Genomic DNA, 20,089 nt, shown 5'->3' on the forward strand with positions numbered 1-20,089 from the left:
ATAACCGGAGAGAGGCAAAGCTAAGTAAATTGATGTCACGGCTGGGATTTATTGTAAGACAAGTTGAATAAGCTGTCCTTTGTAACTACAGTATTAGGAAACTTTGATTGAGGGCATTGCAAATACACAGGTGATGCCAAAATACACTAGACGGGCCTATAAATGTTTGAGTGGCCAGCTAACATCTTTTTTGGGTTTGATTTGATGAGTGTATTTGTTTATGTAAAGAATTTCTACAAGAAATGTGGTGGTTTGGTGGTTGGATGGTGCCAATTGCTGTTTTAGGTATTACCGCAGAATCCTGAAGGAGTGCCAAGATCTGGTTATTCAGTGCAATGGCTGTGATCGTCCTTGATTACTGTGTGTTCTTTGGCATTGTTGTCCAGATATGGGTACATCAATCGGAGGAAAATATTCCACCAGTGTCCATCTTAAACACTTTCCACCAGACATAAATATAAAATGTGTTTTACCTCGGAAACCACTTAGAATCCAAGCCGTCACTCGTTGTTTTAGATTGAGGCATTTGTTCCGAAGTAGCAAAGATATGATGGAAACTTTATTTACTTAGCCGTGGCGATTTTTATGACACGGAGTAAATACCGTGTAATTGACTTAAATACTGAACAAGACCTACATTGCATTGGTTCAGTGTTTCAGATATGGTATTGAATTTTCTTGATAATTAATCTCATTAGAATAATCTACAGCACTGCAAACCATAAACAAAATAAAATAAAATGACTGAAAGTTCATTCAAATTTAAGGTTTTTTTTTTAAATACAGGTCTTCTATTGATGGTCATTAGACCAAAAAATACATATATTTAATATTGCTGCTATAGGAATAGAAGTGAATTGTGAAGTAATGGAGTGAAGTGGAGTAGACTGAGGTAAATGATTTTGTGCTGCCCTCTAGTGTTAGGATTAACGTGGCGACTATAGTAGCAAACCAGATACTGTAGTTGATGAGAAATTTACACACACTTCCCATACCTCATTAAAAAAAAAAATAATAATAAATAAATATGTTTTTGTTGTTATAGTTTAGTCACTGTTTTTTTTTCTAGTATTGCACAGTATTGATATAAATGTACGTAATTAGTGCTGTTAACTCATTGATTAATCACAAAAAAATATGTTGCATTAATCATATATTAACGCAGATTAATTTTGACCGCAGAAGATGCTTTAGCCTGACAGCGGATGGCTACGTTAAAGGTAGCACAGGTTATGTTTGAGCATTAAACATGTATTACTACATGTATTATAGTAATTATAGTATTTAATAAATGTTTGCATATGCCATTCAGAATATTTGTTCATGTCAAAATAATGTTGGTTTGTTTTTCATTTTTAATTCATGCAAGTTATTAATTGATTAGAGAAAGATGAAGAAGAGCGTGTGCAATGGATCAAACATTTTTGAAGACGTCCTCATAACATTAAATGTAGAAAGAATTAACACATGGCAGGCGCTCTTCAAATTTGGCGGGCAAAATTATTTCACAAAAACTTTTTTTTTTTAATTAAGTGATTAATCGTGATTAATCAAAATTCTAAATTGTGATTAATCTGATTTTTTTTTAATAATCGTTTGACAGTTGTAGTACATATATTATTTTATGAAAGTGAAACAGCTTTTACTGGCCTGATATCAGCAGATACTACTTCTTCTTTTTTTTGTATTACCATAGCATGAAACCCTTTCAAGTTTGCCTTGTTAAATAAGTAAAATCCTATAAAAGAACCACAAATACACTTGGATTCATACTGTTACTATTTTAACACATGGATTGATACTGATACTGCTGATTCATATAATGCTTATTGTGTGTGGCACAAACACAGAATTATAATACAGTATCTGTTTCGCTCAGTGAAGTGTGTGTGTGTGTGTGTTTGTGTCTTGGCTCCCCACCTTATTTTGAAAAATTAGGCCCTAAGAGTTGACAAGGTTTCGCATAATCATTGACATGTTGCACATTTTAGTCATGACTGTGGTGTGTTTCTCACTTCTTCAACTGTTTCAGGAAGTGGTGGGGGTGAGTCGCTAAAATCAGGAAACTGAATGTAGCTATTGATAGAGCGGCAACGGGGCGAAAGCTAACTTATACTTATTTGCGCAACTACACAAATTGGCTTGTTTTTGGAGGGGAATAAAAAGACACATTTCTTCCAAGTATGATCCTTGTGGAGTGATCTTACACACCTTCAAGACGCCATAGCCATGGAAGATCAAATCTCCTGTGGGGTCTCAGGTAAATGATGTTGATTCACGGCGTGTATAATTGTTGTGCTCAAATTTGATTTCATGTGAAGAAAATCATTATTTTTCATTGCTAATCCTTCTGTATGAGCACAACAAAAGAGGGAAGAAAGGCTTTCAATCGATATACGTCAGTTGCTTCCTTGTCTACACGAGCCCATCTGTTGATGGCGCACGGCGGCAGCCTATTAACAAATACACGTCGCCTCTCTCTCAGCACTGCCGTCGGCGGGAACTGTGATGAAGGTGATTACTCGTGTTGGGTTTCTTCCCCAGTTAGCGAGCGCAGAGGTGAACTTGACCTGATTAAACACTTTAATGAGTCAAACTAAATTACTCTGACTGCTGTTGACACAGCGCAGTGTTTGTACAATTCCTTGTGGACTCGGCGCTGAAATAGCCAACAGTTTGGACATTCATGCTCAAACCGCACTCACCTTGAAATTCCGCAGCCGGACAGCTTGGTATGTTGTCGGGCATTACCGTGATAAACACTAGCAGCGGCTACATGGATGTGAACACATAATATCGCCAGTGTCACGTCATTAGCATAATATTTGTGATGATTACAAGGATTGAGATACATTTTACATGGTTTTGGCGAGATCATAGAGGTTTAAGTGCAAATAAATACTCATGTTTGCAGTTTTATGAAGTGACAGTCACTGCGTGCTCCTTACATAAAAATAAAAAAAACCATTCAGGTATGTTAATACTATACTTATTTTCACTAAGACTAGTTTACGCCGGCGTATAAGGGCCATGTATAAATATATTTTTTTAGAGCGTGGGGGCAATATTCAGAGAGAAAAAATCGCAAATTTGCCACTTTATAAGGTTGCATATTTGCAAGAAAAAAAACTCGTCAATTTGCGACTTCATAAAGAGGCAAATTTGTGAGTTTATAAATTGGCAAATTTGCAAGATAAAAAACTCAGAAACTTACGAGAAATACACGTAGCATACTACTTGGATGTTTGTGCCAATACTTTTTGGTCTGGTTTTCAAATAAGGAGATAGCAATTGCTATAGCAGAGATTCACTTTGCGAAGGTCCATACCCTGAGGATCAAGTTCATTTGTTAAAATGTATATTTACTTGTACATTTATGTTTCAAGAATTATTATTTACACATACATACATTTTGTTTTTGTTTTTTTTGTACAAGTAGCTACGTTGATGTGTCGAATCTGCTGCTCTTTGTTATTCACTTGCATTTACCTAAAGTATGCTAGCTTCTGATTGGTTAGTGTTCGTCAGCTGATAAGGGATCAGGAAAAGTTGTCGCTCTAGCTGCCGTGTCCATTGCACTAGCCTTTATCTTTAAATCAACAGCACCATTGAGAGGAGTAGAAAAAATCTCACATGTGGTTCGTGAAGCTTCATTTTCCCACCAACTCCGCCACAAGTTAGACCTGGTTTTAGCCAGTCTAAAATGCAATCTACATTTTATTTCCAAATGCGTCAGGGAAGCGGCAGCCCCGCCTACCAGAACGCCCAGCAAGGCCCAACGCGCTGCCAAAAATGGTAAACTAGACTTGCCCCGGTACGAAAATGAAGATGCACCCGTTTTTACACCGAGCGCACGGGTACCAGCCTATGAAAATGAGTCCCCATATTGTCCAAAGGTGTGTGTGAATGCAAATTAAAACCTTGAGTGACCAAACATGGAAATGTTGACTCTTGCAGATGGAATTGGTTTGCTTCAGAAGTACAGTTGAGGGGCCCTTACGCAAGCCCCCCCCCCCTTTTTTTTTTTTTACTTGTAATTAAGTTTATTTCTTTGACATGATCATTAAAATCATTACTAAATAGAATAGTAAATTGCCTTACATTTATCTTCTTGTAGTGTTTACTTTAATGTACTAGATCAAATTAAGTATATTATTTGTTAGGTGATCTGAGAGTATGATTAACTTTGTAAACTTTTTTTTTATCCCGCAGTTAATTCTGCATCCCTCTCAGCTCATGAGCTACTAATTCTGCACACCGCTGAGGCACAAGAATGGGCAACATATTTGAAGCAGATCCTGCACAAGTCGTCCAAAAAGTTCCACAGGAGTTCGATTTTGCTTTGTGCCATCGACCCAGCTGATCTACTCAACTTTAAACATTTCCACAGCTTCAAATGTGTCGTGCTCGTCCTCACCGGAGGATTCATAGACTTCATGTCTGAGCCTGAGCTACGTGGAGCCCTTCGGCCGCTGCTCCGCCCATCACACAGAGTGGTGGCGCTGTTGTGCGGCGTATCTGAAGAAGACATACTGACGACTGATGGCTTTGAAGACTGGTCCCGTTGGAGGAAACTGCACGCTGAAGATGAACCTCATACCTATGTGGCTACCATTTTGGAGACCATCACTAACAGTAGGCCGGCAGCTTCATATTCTAGTTCAGTGGTTCTTAACCTGGGTTAGATCGAACCCCAGGGGTTCGGTGAGTCAGTCTCAGGGGTTTGGCGGAGGTCAAGACACACACCCGACTCATATGATACGTGATGATATCCATCATTGACACTTGTGTGACGGAACATATGGTGTTCCACAGGTTTCAATTCTGGGGCCGTTTTCATTGTAGAAAACTGCTTAAAGTGCTCTGTAAATATTTAGTTGAGTTGAGTGATGTGAGTCAGCGTCCTAACTGTATGATTTGCAATGCTAAGTACACACAACTAGCTATCTAGCAAAACTAAAGTAACAATTCCTCAAAGGGGAAATCAACCTTAAACATTTTTTGACAATAATACGTTATATGTTACCTCACTAGTCTAAAAATGACATTCTGATTATTATTACATTTGTGGAATGTGAGTTATGCCATTTTTATCCATCTCAGGGGGCAGCCATTTTGCCACTTGCTGTCACCTGAAAATGACATCACAGTTGCTTTGGGCTCAGGCAACGACCAATCACAGCCCACCTGTTTTCTGAAGCTGAGATGTGATTGGTTGTTACCTGAGACCTGAGAAACTGTGATGTCATTTTCACTCAACAGCAAAAGGCAAAATGGCCGCCGTCTGATATTAACTCCTGGATTTCGCTGCTTAACTCATATTCCACCAACGCAGTATTAAACAGAAAACCATATTTAGACTAGAATAGAACATATAATTGTCAAGGTTTTTTTTGTGGTGGGGGGGGGGGGGCGGGGCTTCCTTTTTAAGGTACATGGAGATGGGAAATACAAGAACACATTTTCTGAATTCACGGTTAAGAGCCTCTGATTTTCTTCATCGCTGCCTCTATAGACCATTAAAAATGGTCAAAGTTCAGCTGTAATTAATTATTTATTTATTTATTTACAGCTATTAAAACAAATTCAGCCAAGAATAACACATAAAAATGGCACAATACACAAAACACTTCACTAACAAAATGATCATTTTCACTTAAAAATGAAACATTTCAAAAAAATAAACAGTTTCTCATGTTGCGGTTGTGACTGAGGGCGGAATGTACCGTACTGACAGCTATTCCTCATAAATGTGACACTTCCATGTAAAAAAAGGCTCGTTTCGGTCCATTTTATTGGACTATTCTTGTTTGACTGAGTTGCTGTTTCTTATTTGTTCCCTGAAAGGCAGACTTGAGGCAGAACAGGCGATCAAATGCACATCCTCAGAGCAGTTTCACGTCGCACGAGCCCCCTCAAGTGAAGATCCCCTCACCGCTGAAACACAGGAAGTGACGTCAGGGGGGTGTCGAAAATCAACTTTGAAGGATGATAAACACGCAGCCTCTGCTCTTTCAGTAACCGAGGAAATGAGTCCACACTCAAACATCAAATGCCTCACTGTTCAACCAAGCCGACTTTTGTGTGGGGTAAGCGTGTGGTCATTGCATCATGACCCAAAGGAAACGATACGAGTTGTTTCAGACACGCTCTGTATCTGTTTCATTGATCGGATTCTGTTCGTTGTTCAGGAGGAGGAGGACATTTTTATCATCTTTACTGATAACGTAGATGATCTCTCCTCGCCAGAAGTGGAGTTTTCTTCTGAAAATAACCCAACAAAAACAGTTCCATGCACTGTTGTAAATGAATACACAATAAGTATCACTGCACCTGGTAAGTCGAAATATTCAAGTTCTTGATTGTTCCTTCATTGACAAATATTCCAAATTTCAATTTTATATGAAGCATATCATTATGAGTAGCCTGTTCTCATGACAATCTTTTTTTTTTTTGGTGTAAAAATCACGTGTATATTTTGTATCACGTTACAAACATACTTTTGTACTAAAATGCATGATTGTTACTTTACATCCTAGAAATGCCGGCAGGGGTGGTATCACTCACTCTGTGCACTAACCAATCGCGTATGAGCTTGAAGTGTATCACATATTATACCAACATGGGAGAAGTCAGTCGCTGTCTTGAAAATGCTGCCGATCCAATACATTTCCTCTGCCAAGTAAGATATTGCATTATTTCTGGTGTCCTTAAAATAATCTGTTTTGATAGACATCCTGTTCTCTCTCTCTCTCTCTCTCTCTCTCTCTCTCTCTCTCTCTCTCTCTCTCTCTCTCTCTCTCTCTCTCTCTCTCTCTCTCTCTCAGGCTTTCAATGTGATGTCCAATTCAATTGATGTTTTGGACAACATTTTAACTGACTCAATAAAATCCAAGATGCCAGAATGTCTTCATCTGTTTGGGATTGGGCAGATTGAGGAGCACAATATGACAGCATGTGAGTGCAGCAGACCTAACTTTGCTAATCGGTTTGAAGGAATTCCTTAATAATTTCTAATGTTTGAGGCAAATCAACGGAACTGTCACAGTGAATAGTTTTCCGTTACTGAGAAATCGATCCCGGAATAAATTGATTACAGTAGAGTTATGTTGATCAAAACCATGAACTTTGCAGAAGTCATAGACCACCATTAGGTTTGATTATTTTTAACTCATTCACTGCCATTGTTCGGCTATTGACGTCAAAAATTCATTTGAACTATTTCTATTAGTTTAACAATTTGTTCCACTTTTGTGAACAAGAGTATGAAAACCTAGAGAGAAAAAAAATTGTACATTTAGAACGCATAAAATTTAGGATTAATCGTAAGTTAACTATTGAAGTCATGTGATTAATTACAATTCAAATTTAGCAGCGTCGGGCAATTAAAATCGTAATTAATTGCATGACTTCATGAGTTAACTCACGATTAATCAAACATTTTATATATGTTCTAAATGTAAAATAAAAAAAATTCTAGGTTTTCATTCTCTTGTTAACAAAAGTGGAAGAAAATTTTTTTAACTAATAGAAATAGTTCAAATGAATTTTTGATGCCTATAACAGCCAATGGCAGTGAATGAGTTAATATATTTCCAAATCTTACAACCGTCAAGTTGTTTGTAATGAACCGACAAAACAAGAAGCAATTGAAACAGCTGAACAACTAATAATATAAGAAGCCATTTTGTTTTATAGTGATCTATAATCTTAGGATATGATGCAAACAAATGTTCTGTCATTTTAATTTGCACCGACAACATGTGGCCCCATGCACCAAATAATGCAATTTTGTGAATATAACAGATAAGAGAAGTTTGTTACACTTTTTTTTTTTCAGTAGTACTCAAACCTTGAGTATAGTCATCAATAGCGTTACCAAGTACCAATACCACTAGCACTTTTGGCATATAAAATTTCCACACAAAAAAACAGATCTTCATACAGTATCTCAAGATAGCATTTTCCTCTAAATGAAATGAAATGAATTAATTAATTATTCGTAAAACAATACTGGTATCAGCCCCGATACTCACCCATCCCAAATAACAAACAATGCAGTGGTTCTTAATCTTGTTGGAGGTACTCAACCCCACTAATTTGAAACCCAGGGCCGAGAAATACAATGAAAATAGCAGAGGATTACGCTGTGGAACACCATACGTTCCATTTTACAATTGAATTCATATTGCACATATTTGTCGGACCACTTTCTTTTTTTGCAGTACAGTAAAGGCCAAAGGTTTAGACACGCCTCATTCAATGTGTCAATTGCTTTATTCTCATTATTATTTACATTGTAAATTCTCACTGAAGGCATCAAAACTGAATGAGCACAAATTCATAACCCTCATGCATGCATTTTCTTTTTTTTAATGACATTGTAGATTCTCTGAAGGCATCAAAACTATGAATGTTATTATTATGTACTTAACAAAAAAAGGTGAAATAACTGAAAACATGTTTTGTATTGTAGTTTCTTCAAAATAGCCATCCTTTGCTCTGATTACTGCTTTGCACACTCTTGGCATTCTCACCTGTGGGAAATCCTTCAATAGTGTTGGAAAAGCATTTCAGGTGACTACTCTTGAAGCTCATCGAGGGAATGCCAAGAGTGTGTAAAAACAAAACAAAAAAAACATCATATTTTGAAGAAACCATAATATAAAACATGTTTTCAATTCAATGTTTTCCACGTGTTCAGTCATAGTTTTGATGCCGTCGGAGAACCTGTCATGAAAATGCATTGCATGAGAAGGTGTGTCCAAACTTTTGGCCTGTACTGTAGCTACTAGTATCACATGACGTGCCATCACGACAGTCACAGGTCAACTACTGAGCGCACCAAATTCCCTGCAGCACAGATAGGCCAAGCAAATGTAGCATGATCGCCTGCAATAAATAAATACATGGATCTGCCATGAAACCTTTGAAGGAGAACTAACACTGTATCCTTTAGATAAGCGCAATGAGGAACTTCCCACGTTGCTCCACTTTGCTGCAAAGTATGGCCTGAAGAAGTTGACGAGCTTCCTCCTTCAGATTCCCGGAGCGCTGCAAGCTTACAGCGTGATGAACAAGGACGGAGATTATCCAAACACGCTGGCGGAAAAGAGTGGCTTTCCGGATCTTCGACAATTTATTGATGAATTTGTTGTAAGTCCGATAATTCCCCGATTCCTTTCACAGTCAATGGGCAGGTCAGAGTTTCAATTTGACATCTTGTTTCCTCACAAACTGAGCAGACGGCCGATATGGTCAAATCTCACAACAAAGATCCAGACGAGAGCGCAGAAGAATACGAAGCGATGTCATCGAGCAAGCATTCAGATTGTCCCAATGACGTGTATGTGTCAATGCTGGACATAAACCCTGAGTGTGCAGATGACCTATGTAATTACTATCTTTATTTGTCCAAATGTGAATGTTGGGGAAAGATTGCAAATTTGGGGCCCTGATAATCTTGTTGCTGTTCCTGTAGATGAAGTGATGAATGCCGTAGTGGAAAACTCAGAGGAAGATATGTTGAGGACATTTTTTCAAGGTGAACAACTTTAAAAATGATATTCTTGAATTGCAATAAATAATGTATAATACATAACTGTCTTTTTTTTGTATTAAATTTTTTACTTTTTTTTTCTCTTTTTTTTTTTTTATAAAAAAAATTAAAATAAAATATATATTTTTTTACTTTCAGCAAAACCTCACAACAGTATAGTCCAGGAGGAAGGAGCGCAACTTCAAAGCGAGCAAATGGAAAGCGCCGAGCCGAATGACCTAAATGAAACCGATAATGCGTTGGACCCATACAACCTCTCTAGTGAAGACATTTATGATACTTTGGATGAAAATAATTGCCACAATGCAGCAGTCCTGTCCCGACCACCGGCCCCGATCCCTCGACCTGAAATTGAGCCTGAACCGGATAAGCCTGTAACCTATATTTCAAGAGGTACTCCACATCCTATCATTAAAACTACTGGAATTTTGCTCCTGGTTTCCACTGCTAACTCAACTTTTTGACAGTATTTTCAGATAAAGCTATATCCCAAAGTCAAACCATGGAAACATACCAGGAAGGTAAACAGACTGATTCCAGTGGAATTTCTGAGGTTGAGCACAATCACACCTGGACAATTTTGAGTTTCAGTGAACATAACATGCATATGTGGAGGAAACTGAAGTACCCGGAAAAAACACCATAAGTCATACAAGTGTAATAATAACAGCAGATGTAAAACGTTTCGCACCCCTATTTAAATGCAAATTAGAGACCAAGAGGAATCATTTTAAAACCTATCAATATGAATGTGACCTATAACCAGGAAGTAAAATTAAACAGCTGTGATGATGTGGTTGCACAAGTGTGCACACCCTCTTATTAGGTCAAACTTGTATTAAATGAAAATAAGCACATACCTGCCACCATTAAAAGTGACTGATTAACCCCAAACTAAGGTTAAGAGATAATGCACTAGCAAATTTTTGCCGACAAGTGTCTCTCTACTCCTGCAGCTCAGTCTACGATGGACCCCCCAACACCTGTATATGACTTTTTTGCTGGGATGAAGACACCTGGTCAGAGACAGCTCATAACTTTGCAGGAGAGGGTGAAAGTGGGAGAAATTACCGTGGATGAAGCTGTCCATGAATTCAAAACTTGGCAGCTGGACCACGAGAGCAGATCAAGCTCAGTGCGCTATCAGCAGGTAAAAGCGTTATTGAGTATGAAATGCTAATTAGTGATCAGTAGCTGCATCCCCTGTACGTCTGTTTCTCTTCCCCAGGATAATCTGAGAAAAATACGAGAGAGCATCAACAGGCGTCACAACGAGAGAGAAAAAGCAGGGAGGGAGCTCGGTAATAAATATCGTGTCTTTATGGATATACGTTTTCAAGATTTGCTAAATAAAGGTACCGTACGATGCTGTGTGTCTCCTAACTAGACTACGAGATAAGTGCTCCGCTGCAGAGGAACTCCTTTTGGGGAGCAACTGTGACATTGGAGTGTGCTGTATACGATGGAGCACACGGAATGGCGCCTCCATCCTCTTCAGCGAGTCATCTTATCCAAAGAGGAAGCTGGAAGACAGGGAGCACATCGAGTACATCCAGTGGGTCTTACCTGTAATGTAATGCTTACGTCTACTTATCATGCTACACAATACAATACTAGAAAATGAATGGATGATATTTTATTGGATTTCCTGAGATTGTGCATGTGGATCTATAGATCATTCTAATGAGTGCATGTTTTCCTTTACATGAGGTACTGAGAGCAACAGACTCAGCACTTTAAGCTACAGCAGCGGGAATGAACCAGATTTAGAGGTAAGCGTGTAAAAGGGTTTGAAAGTGTTCTTATTTGTTACTCGTCTTTTTCTTTTTTTTTAATGGGGTTGACTTTGTCCAAGGACTCTTTTGAAAACCTCCCTCTTCCACCGCGGCCTCCACGGCCTCCTGATGCTGCTCCACTAATTCCACCCAGAATTCCTACACGCAATTCACAAAGGTCAGTCTGTCCATGAACATGTGCACAGTAAAAAGAATGTAACAGAGCAAAGCAATATGACATTGAATACTGTAAAAAAATATATACTTAGGATGCATGTGGAGAATGTACATTATGTGTACGTGTTGGAACACATGGCCCCAGGCGAAAATGGAACATGATATGTAGCTCCTTTACAGCTAAAAGGGCTTCCGCTCATCTGAGAAGACTTTCTTTTTTTTTTACATGTTTGATGGGGTTGAGGTCAGGGCAGTACTGGTCTAGTACTGGCCATATAATTACCCACTGAGCTGTATTGCTATTTCATTCCATTCAGAATATTGTATCCCAAAGTGTGTGTGTGTGTGTGTGTGTGTGTGTGTGTGTGTGTGTGTGTGTGTGTGTGTGTGTGTGTGTGTGTGTGTGTGTGTGTGTGTGTGTGTGTGTGTGTGTGTGTGTGTGTGTGTGTGTGTGTGTGTGTGTGTGTGTGTGTGTGTGTGTGTGTGTGTGTGTGGAAGGGGGTAACTTGCCTAAGCAATGTAAAGTGTTACATGTTAAATGTCACACTGTGCAGCAGAAAATTATCCACTTTGATTTAATTGGTCTGGGAATGCTAATTTGCATTTTTACTTACAAATAGTATTTTGCCTTTGTTTATGTATTGATTCCAGTGGCATACTTATACAGGTAGTGACTGATAGAACAATTCAGTACTCTTCCACTAGATGGCAGAAGGTACAATTAATCTGTTGCTTCTGCATCCAACCAACCATCCATTTTCAATAGTTTATCCATATTAGGGCGAGTTGGAGCCCATCACAGCTGACTTTGGTCAAGCGACAGCCAGGTAGTATCCCCTCAGCAAGGAATGCATCCCAGGGGAGATATGGAGAGGAACAAGAGTCAGCATTTAAACAGAATAATAAAGTGAAACACGATTTACAGCAACACTAAATAAGTGTTGAACGTTCAATTCATATTTTCATAATTATGTTGACGAAAGATTGACGTACTAGATTAGATAGATTAATGAAACCTTTGTCATGGCCTGAGTGGGTCTGTATCATTTTTACTTGCACTAAAAATCTTTGAGGAGGATGGTGGGGACACTGCCACACGCAGACACACAAACTACAAACGCGCAGACTGCTTTACGACATACGTTCCCTTTTTCCCCATTTGTTCCAAAGACGAGACGAACGTCTGCGTGTGATTACTGTTGTCATGGAAAAGCTGCAAAACAACTCAAGAAACAAAGATTTTTATCTGAGGAAACAAAAAATAAAATAAAATAAGGAGCCTACCTGGATGAAAGCACAGTACAGGATTAATATTGGCCGCGCTTTCACTCGCTGCCGTGAGGTCAAAGACGAGGTGGGTTTCCACCCAATGCTGCCTTTGCGGGGCTCGGCTCTTTTCCTGCTGGACGAGTAGGTAGCTTTCCATGCTCAAATCAAAATGATTATGCTAATGTTAGCTGTTAAATAGCCATCAGCTTGGTAGTTAGCCCTTCCACACTAACCTGACCAGCCAATTTAAAAGTACTGCAACGATTCGAACAAGGTTGTGTTGTGTGCTTTCTTCTTTACGAAGTGCTTGTGAATGCATCGTAGGAAGGGATGGGGGGCGCTCAGCCGTTTGTGTGTTGACAATAAAAAAAAAAAAACGTCTGCTGTTAACATACTTAAAAAATGTTACAGTACTGTATAAAGAGAAAATATATTAAATAGATATTGCCAAACAGTAATTCATACTTCTCGAATTTAGAGCAGTCTTTGAACCTAACATGTATTTACTTGTGGAAAAAGATGGAGTATCCAAATGTACTGTAGCCAATGGAAGAACACACATGGAGCCCAGATTCAAGCTCCCAAACTCATACTACAACGCACCGCACAGGATTATCGCTATTCGTTCATTAAATGTTTGCATTCTTGCCTACAACTGCGAACCAACATAAATGTTGCACATATACGTGCCACCTTGTCTTACAGCGCATCGGATAAGATGTTGCACGAGCGTTATGTCTCCTGTCCGACCCGAGTGCCTCCTCAAAGACCTCCTCAAAGACACAACAAGTCTGCTCCTCCTATTCCACGTCGACTGCGGTGATAGACAGTTCCTGTGTTAAATCTGGGTTCAGTTTGTGTATTTTTTTTAATGCTAGAGAATCAAACAGCTTTTGATATATTTGTACTGTTGCCATCTTGTAGAGTAATAGTTAATAATAATTCATAATAGTTCTATTGTACATTATTTTCGCTGTGAGTTTCAGAACATTTTCACTTAAATAAATACAGTATGTCAACCCAAACAGCATATTGTTTGTTTACTGATGTATATATGAGAATATATACTGTAGACAAGAATTTCCAGTCATCCAATAATAACTGATGCAGAGTAAGGACCTATATAGACCAACACTATTTATTTATTTATGTATTTATTTATGTATTTATTTATGTATTTATTTATGTATTTATTTATGTATTTATTTCACACTTGAATAGAATGAAGTGAAACTAAAGGTCAATTGGGGGAGCTCCATTGTAATCCGGATAAACAAAGAACGTCCATTACGTAAAACCGTTCCACAAAGTTAGGCAAGAGAGTCTGAGCGTTAAACCACTTCCGGAACACTGATTGAAACTTTCACATTAAAACAGCATTTGTGCTGTGAATACTTTTGTTGTGAAGGGCTGGTGGTTTTGCTGCAGCTTGACGCAGCCGAGGCTTTGTTGCGTGCGTGCGTGCGTGTGCGTGTGTGTGGGGGGGGGGGGGGGCGCGCGCGCGCGAAAAGGACACTGGTGGGCAGGCAGAAGCCATCCGAGCACAGTGCAGATTGCACGAGCCATCACAACACTGGATTATTACCAGCAAACACAGGTAAGCACGTGTTTTCATTGCTAGGGGAATATCATTGACAAGTGTTTGTTTTGTTGTTATTATGAATAGAGTAAGTTACTTTGACAACCTCACTCTAGTCTTTCAAAGACACTCTTAACAGCTGACTTTGTTGGACTGTCACTGATGCTGCAGCAGCGCTCGCCGGTTATCGTTTATGTTGTTTCAGTTTATTAAATCCAACCAAAGCGTTTCTCTGAGTCAGTGTTGTTTTCGGGACAGTCACTGCAGCAAAAACAGTTGCACATGGTGGAACTAGCAGCCGTAATTGCCGCATGCCCAGCAGAGCCCATCCATGACTTTATTGCCCACCAAAGGCATTAATGATATGATTTATCACTGCTTTTTTCATTGCTCACTAGTGAGATTATACAGTTAGTATATTTGGACAGTCGACCATGTTGTTTAATGAAAGCGTACTTTCATGTTATGTAATTAATATATCAGTAGGGCAGCACGATGTACCAGTGTTTAGCACACCAACCTACTGTTCTGACAAGTGTGGTTGAATCTCGAATCTGGCCTTTCTGTGTGGAGTTCGCCTTTTCTTCAGGCACTCCATCTTCCTCCTACAACCCAAGAGCACACATGTTTTGGTCAACTGAAGACCTTAAATTGTCCAGATGAGTGAGTGTGAATGGTTGGTTGTCTAAATGTTCCCTGCGATTGGCTGGTGACCATTAGGATATGCTCTCATAAAGTCAAGCTCTATATAAAAAATAAAAAAATTATGGATTTATATATCGTTATTACTTTTCAGATTATTATATGTGAGTCAGAGTATCTCTCGCACCTCTGGTTTTGATTACTGGTAGCAATATTGATGTCATATATGGCCAACACTGCCCAAACTTGATCCGCTTCCTTCCTATATTTTAGGTTTCAGCGAACAGCGTTTTAATAGTGCACAGTAGTATACCTCGTATAGCGTGACTTCTCCCTGCTCATATTGACACAAGCGGCCTGAATGTTTAACTACATGCTCTACCTGGACAAACAACAGCATGTGACATGACCAACTTGTCACACTGCACACGTGAGTTTAAAAAGACGCAAAACCATACGACTCACCGAATGACCATCCTTGAATGGATTGCATGTACATATTCAATATATTTGTCAAATTCAACACAAAGGAAAGCTTCTGTTAGGAAAAAACTGAATAAACTATCGCCCTCCTCGTAAAAAAAATTCAAATTTCCCTCAGTCACTCAGTCACCGTTTCTGCATTCTCATTCACGGTCTTGGGACTAGATTTTTTGCTTTCGGTCCAAGTGTTGTGCGTAACATGACGCTACACAGGCTTTATAAAATATTAACCTCAAACAAATAATTAATCAAATGGATCTGAGGACAGATGAAAGCCAAACTTTTTTTGTTTGTTTTGGGTTTTCACATTCCCACTGTCACCTTGAGTAAATATCGGGTTGCTGGTTTAAATCCCACTAGAGGCCCAAAAAAAAAAAATGGATTGGACGAAAGGTACGAGTTAACTTCCATTTTCCCTTGAGTGAACACAGCAATCCTCTTAATATGTCCTAAGGCTCCAGATTGTGAATGTTTGTGTTTCCGGCTATCTCTCTTTTGCATGTTCAATATATAAAAGCGTAAACATTTGCCTCTTCAGGGCAGTAAACAAAGGCTTGTCCTTGTTCTTATCGCCTGGTTGGACAGGATCAGTGAAGTGTCTCCGCTCTGTTTACTCAAAAAGAACAAACCTTCTATCTGCTGCCTATACAGTATCTATCCAAAGCACATTGATGCACGCTATGTCGCAAGCATCCCTCGCTTCTTCTGTGCTGACACTGACGGTCGAACATGCAGCGAGATGACGACAAGCTGTTTTAGCTTCCAAGTATTGACTCGGCAGCGGAAAACACACCGACACTTGCTTTACAACATGACATGAAAGGAGTGTTTACACAGAGAGGCTGTTCAGTTTGCATGTTGGGTAGCCTCTGGCTCAGCCGTGGTCCGTTTTGTCACACTAAAAGCCGGAACTACTAGTTTTACGCTGTTATTTGCAATTGAAGTCAAATATGTCAGCTACTGTAAAGTGCACTTGTGTTTTTACTGTTCAAACATACTCAAGGGGCTTAGTGTAAATGGCGGTGTGTTGAAGTTTAATATCCTGCATCTGGTTTTTCCTTTTTAACTCATTCACTGACATAAATTCATTAAAAAAAAAGATTATTAAAAATTAGGGGTGACAGGCGATTAAATTTTTTTATCGTAATTAATCGCAGGACTTTACTAATTAACTCACGATTAATCACAAATTTGATGTCTGTTCTAAATGTACAATCACAATTTATAGGTTTTCATACTATTGTTAACAAAAGTGTGTGGGTGGGGTTGAACTAATAGAAATAGTTCAAATTATGTTTTGACAATTATAGCAGTATATAGCCGTGAATGAATACTTTTTAAAAAAAAGACTATTAAAAATGTAGGGTGTCAGGTGATAAAATGTTTTAATCGTAATTAATCGCACTAGTTAACTCACGATTAATCACAGATTTAATATCTGTTCTAAATATACAATAAAAAAATCTAGGTTTTCATACTCTTGCTAACAAAAGTGTGGGGGGGGGAAAGCTAAACTAATAGAAATAGTTCAAATTAATTTTTGACGTTTATAGCCGTCAATGGCAGTGAATGAGTTAAGAATACATAGCTGTATTTAAGCAGGACAAAGGGGGCTTCTCATTAGCATGGGACCTCTTGGTAAGAACCCTGCAAAGTTATGAATATTAATGAAACATTTCAAGTGTCACTCTACACCACCCCCCATTACATCCCACCTTGGCTTAGAGGCGCAATCGCTGCACAGCTTGAAAGCCTAAACTCAGTTTTAAGATTTATTAAAACCACACACCATTTAGCTGACCACACATTTTGAAACAGATTTGTTGTTGCATTTCTTAGCCGCTCGTCCGTTATTTGCTTCTATGTGAGCAATATGCTAATTGGGGCCCCATGTAATCTTCTGTGAGAAGCTGTAAACACATCGAAGAACAGTGTGACATTCATTGCAATCTCAGAAATGGATGGAAAGGAAAAATTTGACACAATAAGAGTATTGAGAGGATCTCGTAGAGAGTTGAAAGCTTTTGGAATAACGTGGATGTTACATGCTTTCTGTGTTTGTTGCATGTTAATGTTACAACAGGTTACTTAGCAACCACCTACCCCCCCTTGTCCGCGTTCTCCTTTGGGTGAAGTGGTGAGTGAAGTGTGATGCTTTGCTTGTCCAAGGTCCATCACGTATGGACGCATGAAAAGAAAGCAACCAAAATGCAATTTGTGCCTTTGATGATGGAATTGAACAGCGCCAGCCTCCAGTGCCACACCCCTACCGCCCATCTGCTCGGTTCCGTTACATGTCAGCAGCTGATGGAAAACAACAGTGCCGCTGCAGCTGCTGGCGAATATTTGAAAAAGAATGAGCATGTGAGGTGACGCATCATCATACTAACCACAATGATCAAGTGTGAGTGATGCATAACATTGCACATTTAGAACTCACCTTTCTTTTGCTGTCTAAGGCAGTGGAACGTTTAAAGCAGTCAACCGTAAAAAATAAATTTGACAATAATATGTTATATGTGACCTCACTAGTCTAAAAATGACATTCTGATTAATATTACATTTTTGGAATATGAGTTATGAAGCAAAATCCGGCCGTTTTTTTATCAATCTCAGGGGGCATCCATTTTGCCACTTGCGGTCAACTAAAGATGACATCACAGTTGTTTAGGCTCAGGCAACGACCAATCACAGCTCACATGTTTTCTGAAGCTGAGCTGTGATTGGTTGTCTCCTGAGACCTGAGCAGCTGTGATGTCATTTTCACTCGAAAAGTAAGTGGCAAAATGGCCGCCTTCTGATATTGATAAAAACTGCTGGATTTTGCTGCTTACCTCATATTCCACTATCGCGATATTACCCAGAATACCGTATTGGGGCCAGTGGGGCTGCGTCGAACACATTATTGTCAAGACATTTTGGTGGGGGGTGTTCACGTTGTAACACGTGCGGGCCATGGATAGCGCAGCGGGTTAGCAAAAAAACGTGAGAGCAACAAAAAGATTAGTAGTCCACGGATTGACTTTATTAAGCCAAAAGAAAAACAATGGGCTCGGCGCCACCACGCGTTACAATGACCGTAGCTTCCACGGCATCAAAATAAAACATTCACCACAAAAAAAAAAAAAGAGTGCTACACATGCACACAAAAATCAAAGAAGCGCCACAGGGCGGCACGGTGCCACACTGCCGATTGGTACAACTTCCCCTTTAAGGTCGAACACAATCTGTTTTTGGACTCCGGGCAATAGCCCGTTCCGTTTTGGCAAAAGTTTGGAATTTCTAATGAGACCATTTGTCATTTTAATCAATAGATGATAAATAAATAAAAACTTAAAAGATCCATTACAAAACTTGCGGTTCACCAAAACCAACGCAATAAATATTGAAATCAAACTCACTCAACTGGTTCATTTTTAAATGTAGTATTTTGAATCTCAGCCTCATATTGAATTATGTAAAATCAGTACGTTTTTCTTTTTTGCGTTGGATTAAAAAGCAAATTTCAAAATAATCAGGAACAAAACTAAAAAGTTGCCAAATAAGAAAAACAGGTAAAGTTTCAGAAGATTTGCTAACTAACTATTCGCAGTACATGTTGATGACTTTATAACCCTAGTTTGTAAACACGCTGTGCATTTTTATATGTAATACAAGTTAGAAACTCAGTTCTGAAGTGAATGTTTTTCCAATCAAATTTTTATCAACTGCGTATGCCTGTGACTGTTTTTTTTTTGTGGCTTGGCAAGCGCGGAGCAAAAAAAAATAATAATAAAAGTTATTGCTGCGTCATCCCAAGATTTTATTTTAGTTGTTCATCAATCATCATGAATCATTGATGATTTTTGTGGGTGTGATTTATAACAAGATCACTAAAAGAGAAAGGCTGAATACTGCAGTTTATGAAATACATGAATGCGAGATTCGTGTCAACACAAGAAGCCATGTTGATGTTGAAAGGTGTTGTGTTTTGAAGTGTGTGTTCCTTAAATAGACAAAAATGGAGACCCGGTGGAATCCCGCTATGAGACAATTTCACACGAGGATAACCTCATAAAGATTAAAATTGCTGGATTATCACGTTGCTGTTTATGTTCACGTTTAGCCGCCATATCCTATGACTCAATTATCAAGTTGGCGTGTCGCACGAGGGTCTGCAAGAGTTATATTAGGGAACGTGCTCAGAGCTTCCATTCCGTGCATCAGTCAAAACATCCAGCAGGCAGGAGGAAACTCTTCAAGCGCTCTCTCAGACAAAGATGGAACATGTCGTTGCCATTCACTTCATGTCCAGTAACACACTATGAGCTAAACCACAAGGAATCTTGAGCACAGCTGAGCTTGTTATCTAGTGATGGCATCAAACAACATTGTGAGCATTGTTTCGCTATCCCCAACTCAATTGCAATCTTTCATCCTTTTCATATTTCCTTCCGTTAAACTCCTTTTCCTTAAATAAAAATCACAGTTAAGTATGTTAGTCCTGTTTTAGGCACCGACTATATTTCCAAGACTGGGATTGTTTTTGCAGGGCATTTTTATGACATTTTATGATATTTTTCAACATGCGTTAAATAGAGCAAGCTATTTTGCTTAAATCGAATC

General features: G+C 38.9%; 2 protein-coding genes and 1 long non-coding RNA gene across 11 annotated transcripts in view; 2 read left to right on the forward strand and 1 right to left on the reverse strand.

Moving 5' to 3' along the window:
* The first annotated feature begins 2,093 nt into the window (after window positions 1–2,093).
* pik3ap1 (phosphoinositide-3-kinase adaptor protein 1) lies at window positions 2,094–13,794 on the forward strand. Its single transcript, XM_086092208.1, has 17 exons — window positions 2,094–2,260; window positions 4,213–4,635; window positions 5,848–6,089; window positions 6,192–6,336; window positions 6,540–6,682; window positions 6,828–6,957; window positions 8,960–9,156; window positions 9,246–9,393; window positions 9,482–9,544; window positions 9,698–9,952; window positions 10,027–10,080; window positions 10,516–10,709; window positions 10,788–10,860; window positions 10,947–11,114; window positions 11,270–11,331; window positions 11,415–11,512; window positions 13,486–13,794. The coding sequence occupies exons 1-17, from the start codon at window positions 2,230–2,232 to the stop codon at window positions 13,601–13,603; spliced, it is 2,544 nt and encodes an 847-aa protein (XP_085948334.1). The 5' UTR covers window positions 2,094–2,229; the 3' UTR covers window positions 13,604–13,794.
* Window positions 10,862–13,070, reverse strand: LOC147163813 (uncharacterized). The gene is made up of 2 exons (XR_015096782.1): window positions 12,796–13,070; window positions 10,862–11,082 (listed from the first exon to the last, which is right to left on the reverse strand). It is a non-coding gene; the product is annotated as an uncharacterized LOC147163813 (long non-coding RNA).
* Window positions 13,795–14,272: 478 nt separating the features above from the next.
* The window catches only part of sorbs1 (sorbin and SH3 domain containing 1), a 50,189-nt gene continuing 44,372 nt past the window's right edge, over window positions 14,273–20,089 (forward strand). For 8 of the 9 annotated variants that reach the window (XM_086092688.1, XM_086092693.1, XM_086092694.1 and 5 more), the window contains exon 1: window positions 14,286–14,377. The gene's annotated coding sequence lies outside the window, so the exon portion shown is untranslated. Of the gene's footprint in view, window positions 14,378–20,089 lie in introns of all 9 variants that reach the window. The other variant, XM_086092696.1, reaches the window with a different exon arrangement.

Source organism: Leptonotus elevatus, chromosome 13 (assembly GCF_054856555.1).
Source record: "Leptonotus elevatus isolate MCC_2025b chromosome 13, RoL_Lele_1.0, whole genome shotgun sequence".
In the NCBI taxonomy this organism is placed as follows: domain Eukaryota; kingdom Metazoa; phylum Chordata; class Actinopteri; order Syngnathiformes; family Syngnathidae; genus Leptonotus; species Leptonotus elevatus.

Coding starts and splice junctions, on each gene's coding strand:
- pik3ap1 (XM_086092208.1), top strand. CDS start 2,230: ATGGAAGATCAAATCTCCTGTGGGGTCTCAG. Junction 6,683..6,827: donor CAATACATTTCCTCTGCCAA/GTAAGATATTGC, acceptor TCTCTCTCTCAG/GCTTTCAATGTGATGTCCAA. Junction 9,545..9,697: donor GTTGAGGACATTTTTTCAAG/GTGAACAACTTT, acceptor TTTTACTTTCAG/CAAAACCTCACAACAGTATA.